Source organism: Strongylocentrotus purpuratus, unplaced genomic scaffold, assembly GCF_000002235.5.
Source record: "Strongylocentrotus purpuratus isolate Spur 01 unplaced genomic scaffold, Spur_5.0 spur5_scaffold_17, whole genome shotgun sequence".
Classification (NCBI taxonomy): Eukaryota; Metazoa; Echinodermata; class Echinoidea; order Camarodonta; family Strongylocentrotidae; genus Strongylocentrotus; species Strongylocentrotus purpuratus.
In genome coordinates, this window is record NW_022145602.1 from 3,690,118 (window position 1) to 3,713,095 (window position 22,978).

A 22,978-nucleotide genomic window follows, 5' to 3' on the forward strand; every position below is an offset into this window, starting at 1 on the left:
TCATATCTCCCCATTTTTGTTGAAGATTTTTTTGTACATGGGTTTCATTTCTTGATTTTTTGTGCTCTCCTTCTCGTCGCTCTCTTTATTGTTAGAATCGTCGTCATCCTCGTCGTCAACGTCTTTGTCGTTGGGTTCCTTCTCTTTTCGTGGACAGTTCTTCTCTCGATAGTAGGTGACGATCTTATACAAGAAGATCACGGTAAAGGAATCGATGTTTATGAAACAGAGGTAGAGGGAGGGATAGAAGAGCATGTCAAGAAAGAGAGGAGAGTCAGCGAAGGTGACGACGGTTATGGTCAAGGCCAAAGATACGTTCTGTGAACCGGTCTCGAAGGCGATGGAGCGGCACTTCTTATGAGGTTGACGGAGCAGGCGCGCGATACTGTAACCCATACAGAAGCCTATCATCGGAAGTATTGCGGCACAGAACCAGAGCCTCCATCCAGCCTTGAAAAAGGCAGGGTTCATTATGATGCTGATGGCGATGGCGAAAATGAGGCAGATGAAGGAACAGACGATGCCAATCTAATTGTGCAGAAAAGGAGAAATAAGGTCATGGAACAATGCAAAACTCATGTTTTACAATCTGCCGTCCTCTTATGTTGAATGTACATCCTGAAGTTTCAACTGTTATATACAAATATTATCATAAATTTCGGAACTCTGAACCTTCTTTAAAGTAAAGACTTTTGAAATCATGTTTCTTTTTGGAAATTGTGTTTAATGTGTCTTATGATCAGTTTTTGATAACACTGCCAATCTTGGACATATATCAGGATAGAGTAACCGGGAGAGTAACCCAAGAGGACAATCAACATGCCCATTTAACACGATCGTACGAATAGGGTATTAATAATGTGCTTGTCATGAGTTGATTTTTCGAAAATATTTGAGATCTGGTAGTTGTCAATAACGGGGGTCGGACCGCGGAAGATGCCTCCATGATAGGCCTCTGCCTGTCAGCCTACGTAGCTAGCATACTAAATTCCCGGACTAAAATAGTAGGGAGGTAATAGCACAGGACATAATTATGTCTAAAAGAAGACATAATTTCAAGCACGGCATAGCATTAAAGAGGGCATGGCAGATGGCACCTCCTACAAGCTTCCAGTGTAGTTACTTATTCTTCTGTTCAATAACAGAAGAATGGCCAGACCATTTACATGATTTACAAACCGAATAGAAATTAACACATACTACCCACGCCCCCCCCCCCCCGGGGGGGGGGGGGGGGTTCGTTTCTCAAATTTGGTTTGGACGGGGGTCATTTAAGGAATTTTTTTTCTCGAAATGTTTGCCATGCAAACACCTGAAACATTTTGAGATTTTGAAAACACGGACCCATGTTTAGGGATTTTGTGTGTAAAGAAGTGACCTATTAGAACGGCACACCCCCGTATGGCTTAACATGTGAGTACCCCCTCCCCCGGCTCATACCCTCCTCTGAAGAAATCCTGGCAAGGTCACTTATTCTGAGTGGAGCAATCAGTAGCGATTCTCAAGCCCCTCCAATTTCTTCACGCCCCTAATAATTATAATGAAAACAAGACTTAGAAAAAAAGAAAAGAAAGAAGCCCATCTCCCAAACATAATGTTCTAGGACCGCTCGTGTGAAAAATCTGCCGCAGATTACTGGCAAAGTCCTATTCCTCACCCTAGTAATATGCTTAGTCAGTGATTTTTTCCACCAATTCAGGAATACACCGAAAGCGACGGGGACGAGGATGATGACCAGAGTTGTAACGATGTTGACATAGGGAATGATCGCCTTGTCGTCGGTCCACACACGGCTATAGATGAAGAGATTGAGGGGCATCATTCCGATAGCAACCGCTGTCGAAGCTGCTGTCATGCACACGCTTTTTGAGAGAAAAGAAGAGGGGGGGGGGGGTGTTTAGACATATTCATCCTATTCGCCTTGTCTTTAAATTCATTATAAGAAATGGCGAACATCAGAGTATAGGGACAAAACTTGTAATAAACAAAGACAAAGTGTTAGGAGCAAGTAATTAAAATGTTCCTTTTGAAATAATTTTTTCCTTAGAAATTAATTTCAATCTGCTTCTTCACATTAAAAAATTAGCCAGTAGGTCAATTGGACTATGGATTTGAAGAGAAGGTTGAGTTCTGGGAAGAGGTGAAAAATAATTGTAGGCGTTATCATTCTTATTATGCAAGTGTGGAAGAACATCAGATAAGACATGTTCCCTGAAAAGCATGGCTCTTCAAATGCCTTCATATTCTAAATATGTCATGTAACATCGTTAAAACTCGGGGGTGGGATTTTTAAGCCACGTGTTCGTGTAGTCCCATATACATCTTTCTGTGTACAGACTTTTTCTGGTCGATTCCACACCGTTTCTTTCACAATGCAATCGCATGACCAGAACTCAACTTCATCTTTAATAGCGTCTCATTGCATGATTACGTCTATTTGTGCTTCGATACATTTCGCTAGTTTGCCATTTATTATCGTCTTACTGATTTTGAGTAGACATTCTATATGACCCATTATTAATAAAAATATGTTTTTATATTAATCTTTTTGAAGAAAACTGAGTAAGGAATGGATTTTTTTTCTTCAAGAGTCCTTGAGCAAATCTGACGCAATTCATTCAGGTGATAATATAATTTATATACATCTGAAATAACAGAAGAAGTCAACTATTTGATTAAATATTTTATTACAATCTTACGAAATGCGGTGCAAATTATGTCGCTTCCTCCTCCATGGAGTTAAATAAAAACATATATTATATGTTTTTATTAAATGATAAACCACAGTTTGATGCGGAAGTATTTTCTGAACTATTCAGAGACTTTATTTTGTTTAACAACTACTCTTTTTGAGAGGGGGGGGGGTGGGTGGGCTTGAGCCAGCACATCCATCATCTGCATGTAATATTCCAGATTTCCCTACATAAATCTATGTTAATCCACGTACCTGAGGCAGACATCTCCATCGACCCAGTAGGTGTAGAGATTAGAGAGGGTGCCACCGGGGCAGCAGGCAAGGATTAGCAGTGATAGAGCCCCTGCTGAAGGTAGTTGAAAGGCTAGTGCAATACAAAATCCAATCAGGGGCATAAGGACGAACTGGCATAACATACCAATGAAGAAACCAGTTGGACGACGGATCTGTGATATCATATTATGACAACAACAATTATGATGATGATGATGATGATGAAGATAATGATAATAATTATAATAATCGTCATCATCATACTACCTTCACCAATACAACTACCACCCCACTACTATTAATACTACAAGTACTACTATTTATATTAAAAATTATACAAATAAGAGTATCAGTAAACACTGGGTGGGATCCCAGGTGCGGGCGCTTTTCTAATATTTTCGCCGCCCCCCCCCCCCGGCTAACGACAATAAAACTAGTGAAAACTACCCCGAAAAGACATTGCGTCACATCAAACATCTCCTATTATTCAAATAGTGAATTTACATTTTTAAGAAGAACGACTAAACACACACACACGCGCACGCACACACACATACACGCATGTACAGCACTGCAGTAACACTATGCATAATCACCGTGCGTAACCCCGTCATCTTTTAAACAGGGGAGAGATTAATGTCAGTTGGGATATTGATATTTATATACCTTATACATAGATTGTCATTCACTGATTGGTCAAGACTATATCATATGACAAGGAGCATTTCGATCTATCATTGCGTCGTTCTATCAAACCCTGTGATAGTACTCCAAATCCCTGTAATAGAACTCCTAACCCCTGCGCGACTTTTGCACACACACACATTAGGCAATTTTCGCAAACTCATTGCGGAATTAGAATCTCCGGTTCGTGTGAAAAATCGAGAAGATACTATAATAACAGTTGGATGACCGCTAAGGCCCTGAAATCTAGAACGGGTTTTGGCCAAATCTACAGGCGTTCTCAATGACGCCCCAAGTGAATCAAGTGCCTCGATTCAAACTATTTCATTCACCTGATAATAATAATAGTATTTAAATAGACAGAATCCAATCTGCATACATTAGTTGTTGCCACACTTAATACATGCAGTTTGCATTCTGACTATTGCGAATCCTAGACAGGTGAATGAAATAATTTGTATTGAGGAACTTCACAAAGACGTATTACGAAAATGGCCTGTTCCATTCCACGCAATGCAGTACAGACGGGACTACACGACTAGCACAATTTGTCTCGATCAAGCCACAAAACGGCTTTTTATCAAATTTCAACAATAATTTATCATCAAGTTTTAAAACAATTCATGTTATATCCATATTTATGTTGTTGTTGTTCAGAAACAATAATCGGAAGAAACAAAACTCACCGAAGAGTCATTCGTGTCAGGGGCGGATCTAGGGGGGTTAGGCGGTTTAAATCCCCCCTTGGGCTGGCCAAGGTGCTTTCTACCCCCCCCCCCCCCCCCGAAATATTGGTTGGCACTTTTTTCAAATTGAAAACAAATTTTAGCGCTCCCTACCCCCACTTAGCAAAATATTGGTCGGCGCCATTTTTCAAATGTCAACCCCCCCCCCCCCCGCCCACGCCATGGAAAAGAAGCTAGATCCACCCGTTAAAATCGTCATCCTTCGTTATTAGACGACGAAATTCTCATAACCATCTTTGGTACAAGCTCGCTGATTGGCTGTTTATTCACTTGGGGCGTAATTTAGAACGCTCGTAGATTTGGCCAAAACCCGTTCTGGATTTCAGTATCTCAGCGATCACCTGCTGTTACTATAGTAGCTTCTCGATTTTGCACACGAACCGCAGGTTCTCTGTCCGCAATGAGCTTGCGAAATACCTAATGTTTGTCGAACTGGCAACAACTAATGTATGCAGTTTGGATTCTGTCTATTGAAATACTATTATCCTTATCCAGGCGCGGATCCAGGATTTCTTAGGGGAGGGGGCCCAACTTTTCTTTTTTTTTGCTCCCGAAAATTTGAAAATCGCGCCGGCCGAAAAGTCGCTCAGTGGGGGGGGGGGGGGGGGGGGGGGGGGGGGGGGGGGTACAGAGCACATTTTTTTTTTTTTTTTTGCTCCCGAAAATTTGAAAAACGCGCCGGCAAAAAATTCGCTCAGTGGGGGGGGGGGGGGGGGGGGGGGGGGGGGGGGGGGGGGGTAGTGAGCACATTTTTTTTTTTGATCCTCAAAAAAAATTCAATTTGCACCCCCCCTTGAGCGCCAGGGGGGGGGGGCCCAACCCCAAAAATCGTAAAAATCACGTGATTTTACATGATTTTTTCTCAAGGGGGGGGGCCCGGGCCCCCGGGCCCCCCCCTGGATCCGCCACTGTCCTTATCTAGTGAAAGAAATATTTTGTATCGAGGCACTTCACAAAGACGTATGCATTAAATTTGGTTACATTACGAAAATTGCCTAATGGCATTGCAAATGCAATACCTCCGTAGAGATACGTACGCATTCACCAAAAAGCGAAACCACGTATTGTATCGAGAACGGTCTGTGTGCGACGGCCGTAAACCTGAGTGCTCTGCGTCCGCGAAGGTTTGTATGTTGCTGAGCGAAAACTCGCTACTCACGCGTTGTCACGGCGCTCTAGCTCAAAATGGTTTCTTCATGTCAACGCAGCTGAAATCAAAGTTGTTGTATTTTCTCGTGGTAAAGTTCGAAAAATTCATATAGACGGTATAGAACTATTTAAATTTGATGATGATATTGTAGAAGTTGTTGATGAATACGTCTATCTTGGAACGGATGAGGTATATAAAACAAATATGGACTGCTCTGTAATCGGATGGTGGTGGGAATTATCACTTCCTCGGTGGTGTTCATACCGGCCATTCTATATCACCCCCGAGGCGAAGCCGAGGGGGTGATAGAAGGGCCGGTGGTGAACACCGCCGAGGGAGTGGTAATTCCCACCACCATGATAGAAGGGCCGGTATGAACATCCCTTTGGAGTGATAATATACAAATATTGACTGCTCATGAGGATGATGGTAGGAACTACCACTCCCAAGGTGGTATTTACACCGCCGAGGGAGTGGTAGTTCCCACCATCATCCGATTACAGAGCAGTCCATATTTGTTTTATATACCTCATCCCTTTTATTGATTCATGATTCGGTCAAGCCGTGGGTCTAGATCTAGCTCTAAAAAACAGGAAATGAGGTCAAGAGGAATTTACTCACCAGAATAAGAAAAGTCCAAGGCAAGAGTATTGAATTCCTACGCGCTGCGCGTAACCGTGCGATTGCGGTAGCCTAGCTAGCAACTCAAAAAATTGGTGTACGCAAAAGTCGAGGAGGGGTTAGGAGTCCTATCCCAGGGTTTGATAGTAGCTACCAAACCCTCTGACGCAATGATACTTGATAGATCGAAATGTTCCTTGTCATGTGATATAGTTTTGAGCAATCAGTGAATGACAATCTATGTATGAGGTATATAATTCCCACCTTCATCCTCATGAGCAGTCAATATTTGTATACTAGCAGAGGATAGACCACACTGAACAGACAAAATAAAATCCACTTTTCCTATCCAGAAACATACGCGCAGATATACGACTTACCCTTCGTTTTCCCCGCACATTCTTGCGCGCGTGCACCTTCCCACACCCGAACCTCCTTGAACCCGACCACACGTAAACCTGTACTACTAACCGTCTTTCTAAAATCCTTGTAGTTGAGAGTACATCCCATGGAGATCATGAGAAGCATCAGGAGGATCATGTTGATCACCTTTGTCGCGAGCTTAAGATCCGGACCAGTGTACGGTTCAATCAAGGTTTCGTTCCCCGTCGTGTTCATCGTCCAGTTCATTATTGTCGTCGGCATCATGGTCGAATCTTCCATAGTGTCGAGATTAAAGGTCTGACGAAGATGAAGTATTGGAAGAAAGGAGTGTAGAGTTTGCAGACAATATTGTGATACGTATTTTTCTTAAAGATACTAAGTCCCTTTTGCAGCCAACGTCGAGTTCTGTAGAACTTTGCAGGAATTATGACTATGTCATGTATGTCCTATCTGTGACATGTTAACATTAGCAGTGTCCTAGTATTCAAATTATGCAAGGAAACCCGTTGACCTTGTATACTTTACTGTCAGACACTATTGACTGACTGACTGACATTTTTTTTTCTTTGGTAATAACATACTTAAAATGAGCTGTTACAGGTCCATGAGCAGTATACATTCTATTACCCAGTTCCTGTAATGGCCAAAATTAAACTGATTGAATCTTTGCGCAGCACAAAAAACATACGACCATAAGGTTAAAGGGTCTAAAAAATCAGATTATTACTTAGGTGATTGCAATAACTTAAGTCGATTCAACAACTAATATTCGTTATTTCCCACTAAAAGCCATTTTCAAGCCCTTTCGTTTTGAGAGAAGTTCTAAATTAGTAATGTCTTTCAAATGCCGTTGGAATTTAACCGTTTCACTTTGTTGGCCTGCAAATGGGACATAGTACCTTTAAATACCAGTTAGTCTGCCTACTCTTTCGCTCATTTAGAGGGACAAAACGTACAAACCAAAATGATCATAGACAGCTTGTAAATGTAAACCTGATACATTGTTAATACTATTGCGTTATAAATAGGCAGGACATTCTGACTTATGGATCCTGTCGAAGAGAAGGAGAAGTAATTGCAGTCGTCGTCAATATTGTGGGGCGGTAGGAATACCCCCTTTCAAACATTATAACCTTGAATCAAGATTAATTTCCAAATTTGGCCTCTCTCTACACTGTAAAATTTCAAACTGGTTCGAGCTTTTGTTTACTAACGTGTTTTGTCCCTTCTGTTATGCTATGCTTTGTTTTAATCAGGCAAAACGAAAGTGCTCTTACCCCCTCCCCTCCCTCTCCCCCCCCCCCCCCCCCCCCCCGCTTATTCAGCGGCTGGCTGAGTCGTTGCGAAATATTTCCTCAAAAACTGGAGCAAAAAAAAATAAAAAAATTGTGCTCTTACGATTTTTGATTGATATTATAGTAAAAATCACAATGACAATGACAATCGACAATGATTTTAAATGATTGCTGGTGAAACTTCGGAAAAATATTAGTAATTTAGTTGTAATCTCTCTCGAAGTCGTGACAGCGGATAAAAAGTCACAGGAAAAAAAAATAGCGGGTCTACCGACATTATTTACATATCACTGGGTTCAAACTTCTGCATTGATAAAGTATACGAGGATCGAGCGAGAATACCGACACAGGCAAACAGCAACATATCTATGCGTATCTTTCTTGCTCCCTCGACGAGACGACTCCACCCAACAACCCCTTCTCTCTCTCTTACTCCCACCTCCTCTCGATCATGCTCTTACACCTTCTCTCTCTACTCCTCTCTTTCACCCCCCGTTTCCTTTGTTTCATTTTCTCTTTCAGTCCCCCCCCCCCCTTTTTCCCTTTTCTCCTTTTCTTTCTTTTCTTTCCTTTCTTTTTATTGAAATATATTTAATCAGGATATCAAGAATCAGATATACATTGTAGATACAAAATCTGTTTTACATCATGGTCCTGAACAGGATAAAAACACGGAAATATAAATAACGAATATCACCAAAGCTCACAGGCAAAGGTAAGAACAGTATAAAACTAACATATAAGCATAATACGCATTAAAAATAGTAAAAAGCACAACAAAACAAAAAAAACAAACAAAAACGACAATGAAATAAATGAAATTAACAGCGGAAAAAATATCAAATCACATTTAATAAAAGGCATTAAAATATCACCCTAAAAAATAGAAGAGGAGAGAAGATATAAGGAAACTGGTAAAAAGTAAAGGAGGAAAGAGGGAAAGAAAGAAAGAGGGGAGAGGGAAAGAAAGAAAGAAAGAGGGGAGAGGGAAATGGAGAGAGAGAGAAAGAGAGAGAGAGAGAGAGATAAGCCACGTCAAAGCAGTAAATGAATCGGCATTGTATTACACAGGTTTAAAAAATTTGTCCTTGTACATACGTTAAAAACATCGATAGATTTAGCATTTTGAAAAGCAGAAGGTAGACTATTCCAGATTTTACCTCCAGCGTATCTAAAACAATTCTTAAAACATTCAAGATTAGGCTTAGGTAAAACAACATTCAGCGTATTGGCAAGTCTAGTGTTAAAACCATGTCTGTCAAAAACCATTTCCACTTCATTGCATAATCGTACTGGGGCTTTTCCATGAATACAGTTGTACATTATACATGATAAAAAATAGTCCGTCTAGTGTCAATGGATTGCCATTTTAATGAATTTATTATACTCAAGCTATTTACATTATAATCAAAATTCCCTACGACAATACGTGCAGCTCTTTTTTGCAGTCTTAAAAGAATATTTCTGTTTTGTAAAGAACAGTTTCAATCTGACACCTTCATCTGCTGTAAGGTTGTACTGTATTTATCGACCACCCCCGTCTGCCAATAATAATCTCTCCAACGGCACATTCTTGGATGAATTTCCAACTCTCCTTGAAGGTGCTGTTGTAGATGATCATTTTCCTCTATTATTGGGTGATTTCAACATACATGTTGATGATCCCAATGATAATTTTGCAAAATCTGTTATGACATGTGTTGATTCGTTAGGGTTCAAGCAACATGTTCGTGAACCAACCCATCGCGCAGGTCACACTCTAGATTTGATTTTCACAAGGAATTCGGATGATGTTTGCAACGTGAACTCGCTATCTTCCATGCCTTCCGACCATTGTGCACTTGTCACCCACTGTCAATATCGCAAGGCCGAAGAATCCCAAGAAAGAGGTTTCCTTCAGGAAATATCGCAGCATTGACAAGGACTCTCTACGCAACTCTATTGACACAATGTTCCATTCACTTCCTGATCTATCTTGTCCATCTGCTTCCGCGGAGCATTACAACTCATCTTTGCGGACGTTGATTGATGAGCACGCTCCAATCCAGGTCAAGACTGTATCAATCAGACCTGATGCGCATGGTTTACCGATGATATCCAGGAAGCCAAGAGGCGAAGGCGTCGTGCGGAACGTCGTTCGATCAAATCTGGACTTTTTGTTGATAGAGAGCTGTACCGCCGTGAATGCGAGTCATATTATGAGTGCATCTTCAATGCGAAGTCAGCGTATCTCAAAGATCTCATCAAGAATGCTGACACTAAAGAACTGTTTCGTCTTGTGAAGACACTCTCAACGCCCACTCAATCTTCACCTCTTCCAGATCATTCTTCTGATAGTGAACTCGCCAACAGATTTGCTACATTCTTCAGGGAAAAAGTCGCCAAAGTTGTATCCTCTTTCCTAATGTAGTACCAGCACCAGCTTCAAGATCTTTTGCTCCAGGCCCTCGTCATGAACTCTCTGATTTCTGCCTTGTATCCCTCTCACAAGTCAGGAAGCTCATCACTTCACTTCCTTCTAAACACTGTAAGCTAGATCCGATTCCTACCTGGCTTCTAAAGGAAGTCCTCGATGAACTCCTTCCTCACATAACCAAACTGTTCAATCTCTCGTTATCATCCGGAATAGTTCCAGAGTCTTTTAAGACTTCTCTGCTTCTTCCCCTCCTAAAGAAGCCGAGTCTCGACACGAATGGACTTAAGAACTACAGGCCCATCGCAAACCTGCCATTCCTTGGGAAGGTTTTGGAACGTATTGTGTCACTACAGCTGAAAGCCCACATTGACAATCTCGGTTTGTTTCCAATCCACCAATCTGCCTATCGGAATCATCATTCTACTGAGACTGCAACTGTCAAGGTCCTAAATGACCTACTTCTAGCTGTAGATAAGGGTAATGAAGCTGTCCTCATCTTGCTTGATTACACTGCCGCATTTGACACTATCAACCACGACCTGTTACTCCATCGCTTAGAGAACGACTTCTCCATCACCGGCACCGTACTTCAATGGATTCGCTCCTATCTCATGCACCGAACTCAGAAGGTGATCATCAATGACACCAACTCGGAATCATTTCCCCTCATCTGCGGCGTTCCTCAGGGTTCCGTGGTCGGCCCCCTCCTGTTTATTCTTTACACCAGCCCTCTCTCAAATGTTATTAACCTTCATCAGAATATTCAACACACTATGTATGCAGACGACACCCAGATTTATGTAACTCTTCACCCAAACAGCAGGACAGTAGCCGCGAACAAACTCACCAGTTGCCTCAATGAAATCAAAACCTGGTCTTTTCAAAACTGTCTCTGCCTTAATGATTCAAAATCTGAAATGATTCATATTACTTCTAAATTTCGGAACTCAGACCCCTTTCCTGATCTTGTTATGAGTGATGGCTCTCTCAGTTGTTGTGCTTCTGTGCGTGACCTTGGTTTAAATATTGACAGCAATCTTACTTTCAAACAACACATTAGTAATATTTGTAAGTCTGCTTCCTTTGGTATATATAAGATCAGTAGAATCAGGAGGCTACTTGACCGACCCACAACTTCAAAATTAGTCCATGCTTTTGTCTCGACCCATATCGATTACTGTAATTCTTCTCTTTCTGGCCTCCCTCAGTCACATCTAGTCCCACTTCAAAGGGTACAGAATAGCGCTGCTCGGCTTGTGACTCTCTCGCGTAAATCAGAGCACATAACTCCAATATTGAACTCACTACATTGGCTTAAAATTCACCACCGCATATCCTTCAAAATTCTTCTCCTGTGCTACAAAGCTATCAATGGCTTAGCCCCTCTTACCTTTCCGATCTCATATCCTTACGTTCCCGTACGTCGTCACGAACACTTCGTTCATCTTCCACATTACTGTTAACACCTGGACCCCGCACTAACACCCGGTATGGTGACCGCGCCTTTTCAGTTATTGCCCCCACTCTCTGGAACAAACTGCCCGCCTTTATTCACTGCGCCCCCTCTGTATCTCAATTCAAATCTCTACTCAAAACCTATCTTTTCAAATTGTAAATTGCAGTTGTGCGTCGGTCAATGGAGGTGCGCACCATATTTGTCTTTATTTAGTTGATTGCCACTGTTTTTCTTACCTTATCTATGTTACTTTTGTATTTTTGCTTTTTTCTTCTAATTTAATTCTACGGGTTATAGTCTTCTCTTAATCAGAACACTGTGCGCTTAGAAACATCAGTATTAAGCGCCTAATAAATGTTATGTATTATTATTATTATTATTTCCCCATACGGAACAAGAATAATCTAAGATTGGCTGTATGGTACATTTGTATATTTTATTTAAAATGGAAGAGCTTAAAAATTTACTGAGCTTTCTCAAAGTAAAAATCTTATAACTTAATGATTTGGTAAGAGATTTAATGTGGATATCCCAAGATAATCTATCATCAATTTCAATCCCTAAATATCTGATACTTCTTACTTGTTCTATTGTTTCAGTATCAATATGTACCTTCAGACTTAATTCATCGTTACCTCGTGTGTTACTACTCAACAGCATAATATTACTCTTATTAGTATTAATACGTAATCTATTTTTACAATACCATTCATTTATAGCATACAAATCTGCTTGGAGCTTAGATGTAATGACATTAATATCCATATCAGAAACATATAAGACAACATCATCAGCGCAGTGGCGGATCCAGGGGGGGGGCCGAAACGGCCGCGGCCCCCCCTATTGGCGGCGCAAAAAAAGGAAGAAAAAAAAGAGGAAGAAAAGAAGAGAAAAAAGGAAAGGAGAAGAGGAGAAAAAAAGGAGAAGAGAAAAGAAAGGAGAAGAGAAAGGAAAAAAGAATAGAAAAGAAAATAGAAGAGAAAAATAATATAAAAAAGAAAGCCCCCCCCCCCCCCCTCCCTCCCTCCCACTCCGGGGTCGGAGGGACCGAATTTATGTTCCCAATTTTCTGATAAAGAGTTACTTTTCACGCAACAAAGTCCGGCCCGTAATACACACAAATCCGGCCCGTACTGACTTTACACACCTGAGATAGAGGGGTGCTTTCAAAGAGAGGGAACATACATGTGCGTACCCTAGATAACACTGAGCGGGTGAGGGGGGGGTGGGGGAAAAAAAGTCGGGTGAGAAAGGGGAAAGACAATGAAATGGCGCTAAGTGACAGTAACGACGAATGGGGGAAACTGTAATCGGAAGATTTGGGGTCATTTCAGAAGGCTTGGCAGACGTTATTGAATATAGGGGGGGGGGGAGGCGGCCGCATAAAATCTCGAGCCGCGGATTTAAAGTTAAACGTTAAGAACAGCCCCTGCGGTCATTCACTCTTTAGTGAAAAATTTGAAAGGGCACAATATTTTGGATGACTTTTAAATAGAAATTATTTACTCAAAAGTCAAATTTTTAATTAACGGTAGGGCCGCTTCACAACTTTTATTTTGCCCTTCATTATTTTGGATTCAGCTCATACCAACTCGCTTGTGCTTGTATTTGAACTCATGTTGGTAGTAATCATGGACAGGGGCGGCAATCCTGGGCCCAATAGGGGGACACGTCTTTCAGTGAATTTAGAAATATAGCTAGAAAGAAATATAGCGGAAAGAACGTACATATTGGGCTTAGGGATTTTCTAGAATGCATAATTTCAGCATTCAACATTGCAAAATCTCGCTTGGTCGCTACGCCCCGGCCCTCGCCCGATAACACAAACTATGACGCTCCCGTCCGTGATTTATCCATGGTTGGTGTAAAAGATTTTTTTCCCTTTCATTTCTACTAACATAATTGTGTGCTATCACAATCATGATTGTTTTATTTTCCCTTTAAAGCAGGCGCGTAGCCAGGGGCGGTAGGGGCAGTAAGAGGACATAGGACGAAAAAGGAGCAGAAAAAGAAACATTTTTGAAAATTCTGACAAGTCGAGAACGGTACAACGATTCGTCTTCTTCCTCTAATAATTTGATGAACCGTCAAAGCTTACGCGCTACGCGCGGACAGGGGAAAATGAACTCAGACAAGGATTAAGAGTCGAGAATGGTACAAAGAATCGTCTCCTTTCCCTGATAATTTAAAGAAACGTCAAAACATCCGCGCTTTGCGCGGGAGGGGAGGGCTAGGGGAGGAACTCAATTCAGATAAGGATTAAGAGTCGAGAACGGTACAACGAATCGTCTTCTTTCTCTAATAATTTAATGAAATATCAAAGCTTCCGCGCATCGCTCGGGAGGGGAAAAACTGAATACAAACAAGGATTAAGAGACGAGAATGGTAAAACGATTCGTCTTCTTCCTTTAATAATTTAATGAACCGTCAAAGCTTACGCGCTACGCGCGGCAGGGGAAAATGAATGGTACAAAGAATCGTCTCCTTTCCCTTATAATTTAATGAAACGTCAAAGCTTCCGCGCTTTGCGCAGGAAGGGAGGGGAGAGGAGGGGGCAGGAACTCAATTCAGACAAGGATTAAGAGTCGAGAACGGTACAACGAATCGTCTTCTTTCTCCAATAATTTAATGAAACGTCGAGGCTTCCGCGCTTCGCGCGGGGGAAACTCAATTCAGACAAGGATAAAGAGTCGATGACGATAGAACGAATCATTTTCTTTCTCTAATAATTCAATGCAACGTTAAGCTTCCGCGCAAAGCGCAGGAGGGGGGGGGCTGAATTCAGTCAAGTAATAAGAGTCGAGAATAGTACAACAAATCTTCATTCTCTAATAATTAATGAAAGGGCAGAGCTTCCGCGCTTCGCGCGGGCGGGAGGAAACTAAATTAAGACAAGGATTAAGAGTCGAGAATGGTACAACGAATCGTCTTCTTTCTCTAACAATTTAATGAAAGGTCAAAGCTTCCACGCTTCGCGCGAGAGGGGGGAACCTGCATTCAAACAAGGATTAAGAGTCTAGAATGTTACAACGAATCGTCTTCTTTCTCTAATAATTTAATGAAAGGTCAAAGCTTCTGCGCTTCGCGCGGGAGGGGAAAACTGAATTCAGAGAAGGATTTAGAGTCGAGAATGGAACAACGAATCATCTTCTTTCTCTAATAATTTCAATGAACTATAAAAGGTCAAAGCTTCCGCGCTTTGCGCGGGAGGGGAAAGCTGAATTCAGACAAGGAATACGAGTCGAGAATGGTACAACAATCGTCTTCTTTCAATGAAAGGTCAAAGCTTCCGCGGGCAAGAGGCTATAGCCCCCCCCCCCTCCAATGAAAATGTCAAAAATTGTACCGGTATGGTGCTTCTAATAATTATGACCTTGAAAAAACGGTCTGCGCAATTTTAAAATTCCGGCCCCCCCCCCCCCCCCCCCCCCTATTGGAAAATCCTGGATCCGCGCCTGATCAGCGTATATATTACATGGACTTAATCGTAAGCAATCAGTTATATCATTTATAAAAACAAGAAAGAGTGAGGGGCCTAAAATACTCCCCTGAGGAATTCCTATAGTTATGTCCTTTGATTCGGACAGTTTACCATGACAATAAACTGCTTGTTTCCGACCAGATAAAAAGCTAGAAAACCATTTAAGTTCAGTATTTAAAATACCATACTTATTCAATTTGGACAACAAAAGTTCATGGTCAATACAATCAAAACATTTAGAAATATCAAGAAAACATGCACCAACTTTTTCCTTTTCATTAAAAGATTCGTACTGGCCTGCAACCTAGTAATGGCACATTTTTTCTTTGTGTCCGTATTGTAAGCATCGTCGGCATTGAAGCTGGACACCATGTTTGCATTTATGTTCACGATGGTTGAGTTCGCCGCAATAAGTGCAGCTCGCTGAAGCGTAGTTGTAAAAGGTGGGCGGGGCTGCTACCGAAGCGTAGGAGCGGCGTTGGCTCTGGTTCTTTTTCCCTCTCATTTATCTTTTTTCCTTCTCTTTCTTTCTACTCTTCTTCTTTTCCTTTCTTTTCTTCTTTTCTTTTCCTTTGTTTTCTTTTCATTTTCTTTCCTCTAATTTTTCCCGACGGCAGCGCAATTTTACCGACAAAATCCTGATAAGTGGGTGGGGGGGGGGGGGGTGTCGCACCCCCCCTCCCCCTTGGCGACGCCCCTGGGTCCAGGAGGGTTTCGGCGCTTTAAAGATCCGAAAACACATCTCCTTGCATAATTTTTTTTCCCCACTTTCTTGGGGTTGTGGTAAAATAACCATTTCAGGTCTTCTTTATTTTTTCATAATAATATAAACATATTCACATTTTTAGCATTTGCCTCCATTTCTGGAGGGATATACATGGTTTTCTAATATTTTCTTCTACTTATAATAGGTAAATAAAAATATGAAGAAGTCTCTGTTTTGTTGTTTTCTTTTTAAATTCTTTTTCAACAAAGCTTTTGTAATGAGTAAAAAGTGCATAATTCAAAATAATATCAACATCTTTTTCCTTCTTTGAATTAAATCAATACCAAACAATAAATGACATGGTTTGAAATTAAAATTAGACATGAAATATTTCTTTATATTCCTTTCAACTTCATTCCAAAACATACTGACTTCGTTACAAACAAAGAACATGTGCATACAATCACCTGTTTGATTACAATAATAACATTGTTCTTTGGCATTAACTTTCCATTTAAACAAATTATATGGTATTGCTAAAAAATTATACAAGAATTTGAAATTGAAATTCATTAGTAAGCTGTCTTTTATACTTTTTAACTTAAATAACCAAACATCTGACCATACAGGTATATATTCAATTTCCAAAGTATAACGTCAAAATTCCTCCCCTCTAGATTCTTCGATTTTTGTTTTAATTAACTCATGATATATTATTTTAACTGTCAACTGTCTAACTGAAATCATATTCTCATTGTAACAGGTGGTCGACTACGGCAAAGATACATACCACTTTTCCAAGTTAGCTCATTAATGACTGACAGATTATGTCACAAGGGGAATGAGATCTGGAGGTTTTTTGGGGTGGAGCTTAGCAAGTTTGAAAAACAAATATTTCAAAAAATATTTAAAAATCTATCAAACAAATTTTGAAGTTTACATCTCAAAATATGAGATGTACACCAACAGCAATACACTTGTATTTCGATGTCATGGGCCCTTTAAACTCATTTGTACCTAGCTCCATACGAATACTAAATGAGGAAGGTATCATATAGGGCAATAAAACAATAATGATACCTTTCAATAACAATAATAGTAATATTAATAAAGATAATAATAATAATATAATGATGATGATGACATTAGTGACAATTATAATTATAACAATAATGATAATAATAATGAATAATAATAATAATAATAATAATAATAATAATAGTGATAATAATAAAAATAATGATAATAATACAAAATAATGATAATATTAATAACAATAATATTCAAGTTAATGAAAGTTCAAATTATCGATACTTGTAAAATTTTATATATATATATATGTATATATATGTGTATCGCAATATAGTGGGGGCTGTTAGGGATATTTTGGTGCAGATTCTTCTAAAAGCACCAAATTTGGCCCAGAGGTAGATTATACCATACTATTACGATTTCTGCCGGACGCCAAGAAGGGCGCTCTCTGGGACTGCCATATTGGGCAAATCCAAAATGGCCGCCATCTGAGTTAAAGGTCAAGCGTAGTTCCAAAAGGAAAAGCGCTTGTACACTGTCGCTCATATAGTTGGAATATTTTTGATTTATACCCCAATTTATGGAATTATTTTAAAAACAATTTATAAATAATAGATCTATTTGTATACATTCTCAAATTTTATTGAATAATAATTTGACAATGTGTGTTTGCGTGACTGCTAAAGCATGTGTATGCTACTATGCTTATCAACTAGGGGACCTACGCCCTTAAGTCATAAATGGCAGTAATGAGGATTAATGCCCCACAAAAGGGCACTAATATAGCACATCGACACGGTTTTGATCCTGGGGCCTCACGGTTACGAGGCCATTGCTTTGTCACTGAACCATGACTGTACGCAGCGGGGGCTAGGGTAGGAGGCAGTTTCCATAATTTTTTTTTTTTAAATGCAATAAATTTTCAATAATTTATTGCATTATACCCCGGTTCCCAACATAAACAAATCCTCTGTGTGCCATAATGCATGGCCGTCCAGAGGATTTTTATTATGTTGGTGGACCGGGGTAAAATGCAATAAATTATTGAAAATGTATTACATTTTCTGTTTTCTTTTAATTTATGGAAATTGCCCCCTACCCTAGCCCCCGCTGCGTACAGTCATGGTTCAGTGACAAAGCAATGGCCTCGTAACTGTGAGGCCCCAGGATCAAAACCGTGTCGATGTGCTATATTAGTGCCCTTTTGTGGGGCATTAATCCTCGTTACTGTCATTTATGACTTAAGGGCGTAGGTCCCCTAGTTTATAAGCATAGTAGCATACACGTGCTTTAGCAGTCACGCAAAACACACATTGTCAAATTATTATTCAATAAAATCTGAGAATGTATACTATTATCTAGATATATTATTTTTTTAATTATTTTTAAAATAATTCCATAAATTGGGGTTAACCAAAAATATTCCAACTATATAAGTCCGTTTTTTCTCGAAAATAGACTATGTCAAAGTTAATGTACACGAGTCAATTAGAAATAGTATAATACGAAAAAAAAATCGTGTACAAAACCTATGGCCGTCCCGGTACTCACTGCTATAACTACTTATAACATAGGCATAAATATAATATTGTATGCTGAGAGCTAAGAGAGCTAAGAGTTGAACAAGAATGGGTCGACACCCTTCAGCTCTCAGCCGACAGTATACAACAAGAATATATTATTCAGATTCACATCATTAATGCATTCATACATAAATAGCAAACTGATATGAGTAAAAATACTGCAACTTCCTCCGATAAAAAGAGGAAGAGAGAGACAGCTAGTGCGATACGAGAAAGAAAAGGAAAGAAAGAGGGACAAAAGGCAAAAAGAAAGAGTGAGAGAGAGAGAGAAAAAAAAAAAGAGAGGTCAATAGTTATGTCTTGACAATCATGACAATAATCATAATTATGAAGTAGCAATTAACCACTCCTTCCAACCCCAACCCTTCCATGGTGCCTGCGACAAACGGTATCGTCTGTGTATCGGGAAGGTTGACAGAAGTCAGTTTTATTAAATAATGGATATTTCTGTCTATGCCTGGTCCTGCCGCGGTTACCTCCCCCCCCCCCCCCCCGCCCCCATCACAAATTAACAAGAACAGCCATGATTAGATATTAACAGTGTCAGTGAGTAAATATACTATCAACTAACGTAATATTAGGCTGTACTGCATGTAGACAATAATTTTGTAGATTCCAGACATAGAATTATGTAGATAAAACAGATATAAAAGAAACTCACGATATATCCCACGTGAAGCTGAAATACTGCTGTCTACTGCTTCTCGCGCCTTTAGTGGATATGTCCTCACAGTACAGCAGCCGAGCTGGCTTCGCATGCGATTAGTACTATACCTCGTTCCCCGGAAGAAATCGACTGAAATCATCTATCCGCCGATACGTATATGGTCGTATTTATATCACATATTTATATCGCATATGCGTACCCTATAACACTGAGTGGGGGCGGGGCGGGATAAAATGACCGAAACATGTCATGAAAAGTCATTTGGGGAGGAATAAGGTATGCAACGATAAAGAGAATGATTTTCGAAGTTTGATGGTATGTTCTCCAAGTGTACACTCTTAATATGAATGAAAATATCGGTAAATACTTATTTCGATTTTTTTTTTCTTCTTAGGAATTCTGAGGAATAGCTGTACGTCACTGGTAGATGATGACTCGTTAGTTAGTCCCAAAACACTTATTTCCATGAAATGTTTTGTTTACTCGCGCTTTAATAGTTTCGCTTTATTTGTTGTATTCTACCCCTGGGTGTTGGTTTCGTCATAACTCTTTTAAGGCTGCCTATAATAATTATCATCACCTTTTTATACATTTGTTTACGTATCGACAACGAAAGGGACCGTGAAAATGAGTTGGATACAATGAATGAACTACTGTAGTCCATCCGACTTGGCTTAACGTCTTTAGGGAGTGATTACAAGAGGGACAAAAGGCAAAAAGAAAGAGTGAGAGAGAGAGAGAAAAAAAAAAGAGAGGTCAATAGTTATGTCTTGACAATCATGACAATTATATCATAATTATGAAGTAGCAATTAACCACTCCATATTTCTGTCTATGCCTGGTCCTGCCGCGGTTACCTCCCCCCCCCCCCCCTGCCCCAGTGGCGGATCCAGGGGTGGGCCGAAACGGCCGCGGCCCCCCCCCCCTATTGGCGGCGCCAAAAAAAATTGCGAAGGAAAAAAGAGCCGGAAGAAAAGAAGAAGAAAAAAAAGGGAAAAAGGAGAAGATAAAAGAAAAGAGAGAGAAAAAAAGAAAAGAAAAGAGAGAGAGTTTAAAAAAAAAGAGGAAAGAAAAAGAAGAGAGGAGCCGGGGAGAAAGAAAGACAACGAAATGGCACTAAAAATTAGTGACAGTAACGACGAATAAGGGGAAGACAAGGGGAGGGGGGGGGTGTGCGTGAAGGCGGATGCATTGAGGGGGGAGGGGTGACTGGCCGTATTCTTATTTTTAGGTTATGCGAAACTGAGTCGGAATTATGCTTATTTTCAAAAAATCTTAGCATGCTTTTTTATGTTAAGCCGTAGTGCATGAAAAAGGTTAGTGTAGAAACACTTCTGAAAAGGCCGCGCCCGGCCACTCCAAAGAACGGAAGAATGGTCATCTATACATTCTGGGGTCATTCCGATGGCTTGGGAGCCGTTATTGAAGTGGGGGCCGGCCCTACTCAAATGGTATTGACGGTAACGATGGATAAGGGAATAAGGAGGAAGGGATGCACGTGCATGCGCGTACGCATACAACATGACAGAGCTTGAGGGGCCTGGTAGAGCCTTTTCAAGAGAGAAATTGTCTTTAGGAGAGAATAAGAGGTTATTTCTAAAATGAAATGAAAGGGCTCCTGTCAAATAGCCCTTGGAATTAATCGAGAAATTCCCCTCGCTAGCGTGTAAATAAAAAATACGCCGGTGTGACCGCGTAGAAAGTAACCCGCACCGATCGTCCGACTATTAGAGATCGATCGAGAGCGGACGATCGGTGCGGATTTTATCCGCGCAGAATGTCCGTGTCGGACATTCCGTGCGCGCCTTAAATGTCTGACGGACAATCCGTGCGGAAGAGGTCTCGCACCAATAGTCCGCCTGCCGCACCGAATGTCCGTACTCTAGTCCACAAATATACATAGTCAATATAGTGGAGGCTGTTAGTGCTAAATAGGGGTTGTTTGGTGCAGATTCTTCTAAAAGCACCAAATTTGGCCCAGAGGTTGATTATACCATACTTTTACGATTTCTTCCGGACGCCAAGAAGGGCACCCTCTAGGTATGCCATATTGGGCAAATCCAAAATGGCCGCCATCTGAGTTAAAGGTCAAGCGTAGTTCCAAAAGGAAAAGCGGTTGTATGATAATAGTTTATATATTTATGGGGTTTTGAGGGTCAGAGAATCTGATGTTGATGTTCTTTCATCGATTTGAGGTCTCCTTGGGGCTGCCATACTGGTCATATTGGTCAAATTCAAAATGGCCGCCATCTGATAGTTACAGGTCAGTGTAGTTACGAAAGAAAATGGGCTAGTATGATAAAAGTTTATATATCTATGGGGTTTTCGGGGTCAGAGAATCTGATTATGATATTCTTTCATCGATTTGAGATCTCCCAGGGTCATACTGGTCATATTGGTCAAATCCAAAATGGCCGCCATCTGATAGTAACAGATCAATAGTAGTTCCAAAAGGAAAAGAGCTAAAATGATTAAAAAAAAAAAAAAAAAAAAAAAAAAAATTGTATAGTAAGGGGGTTTTCTGGGTCAGAGAATCTGATTATGATGTTGCTTGTATCAATTGCAGGTCTCCTTGAGGCTGTCATGCTGGCCATATTGGCCAAATAAAAAATGGCCGCCATCCGAGTTAAAGGTCAAGCGTAGTTTCAAAAGGAAAAGGACCAGTATGACAAAAGTTGATGAATTCATGGGGTTTCCGGGGTCGGACAATCTGATTATGATGTTCTTTTATCAATTTTATTTCACCATCCTGTCCTAAGGCTACAATGAAGTCCATTTCCTGGTTGAAGAAGATGAGGGAAGATGCGCCAAATTCACACTTGAGTGGGTTTAAATCTTGGCCTGCGCCCATATGTTTCATCAATATGCAAACTTTCCTCTGTGTAATGCATAATAAATTCGTTTTTCGAGGATTGGCAAGGAAAATAGATAAACAGTAGAAACAGACCATGAATAAAGAAATAAACAGCTTGTTTGATTTGTTTTGAAGCATAATATTCAAAGACCCGAACAGCTTTATCTTTATTATCCATATAAATAACGTCTATAATCACTGTCAGACGGGAGATAATACCAATACGAAATGCATTAAGCAACGTCTAGACATAAAGGTCGAATCTCAACTTTAGTTTTCTCATTCTTCGAAGCGTTACATTACACAGGGAATTTAATCCCTTTTTCTACAAATACATCAATGCCCCCATTTAAGCATACTTTGAATCTGGTCACGCTTCGAAAAGTTCGTGGCCTAGCATTTTGCTTCTGTTGATGATCAAATAGAGAAAGCACTCTTTATATATCAGGGAGAGTGTGAAAAAAGCACGAAGTAGGAGCAGTGCAATTTAAATATCAAGGGATGGATTAGCCCAATAAATAAGCCCAATAAATAATTTGTATATATATATCGAACAAGCTGTTTATTTCTTTATTCATGATCTGTTTCTACTGTTTATCTATTTTCATTGCCAACCCTCGAAAACGAATTTATTATGCATTTCACAGACGAAGTTTGCATAGGAGAACTATGCTTTCTAATGGATTCGTACAATATGGCACAGCTTTAGGGGCCTAGGAGAGCCCCCACCGGGGGTTCCGGGGCGGAGCCCCAGGATGCTCTCGAGTTAATTTGACTTTCAAGAGAAAGTGTCTCTAAGATATAAAGAGAGGTTATTTCTCCAATGAAGTGAAAGGACTCATGAAAATAAAATAGCCCTTTCATTTCATTTTAGAAATAAACTCTAATCCATCCCTTGATATTTAAATTGCACTGCTCCTACTTCGTGCTTTTTC

At 40.3% G+C, this 22,978-nt stretch overlaps 1 protein-coding gene across 1 annotated transcript; it reads right to left on the reverse strand.

Moving 5' to 3' along the window:
- Positions 1-6,832, reverse strand: LOC115925002 (ileal sodium/bile acid cotransporter-like). The gene is made up of 4 exons (XM_030988114.1): positions 6,641-6,832; positions 2,948-3,141; positions 1,658-1,793; positions 1-528 (listed from the first exon to the last, which is right to left on the reverse strand). Exons 1-4 carry the CDS (start codon positions 6,830-6,832, stop codon positions 1-3), a joined length of 1,050 nt encoding a protein of 349 aa, XP_030843974.1.
- Positions 6,833-22,978: the final 16,146 nt, after the last annotated feature.

What these genes read in the sequence shown, in the direction of transcription:
- LOC115925002 (XM_030988114.1), bottom strand. Translation starts at nt 6,832, where the DNA reads ATGGAAGATTCGACCATGATGCCGACGACAATAATGAACTGGACGATG. An exon ending in ACAAGGATTTTAGAAAGACG is followed by an intron (nt 3,142 to 6,640) that starts GTTAGTAGTACA and finishes ATGATATCACAG; the next exon opens with ATCCGTCGTCCAACTGGTTT. An exon ending in TGACTAAGCATATTACTAGG is followed by an intron (nt 529 to 1,657) that starts GTGAGGAATAGG and finishes CTGCACAATTAG; the next exon opens with ATTGGCATCGTCTGTTCCTT.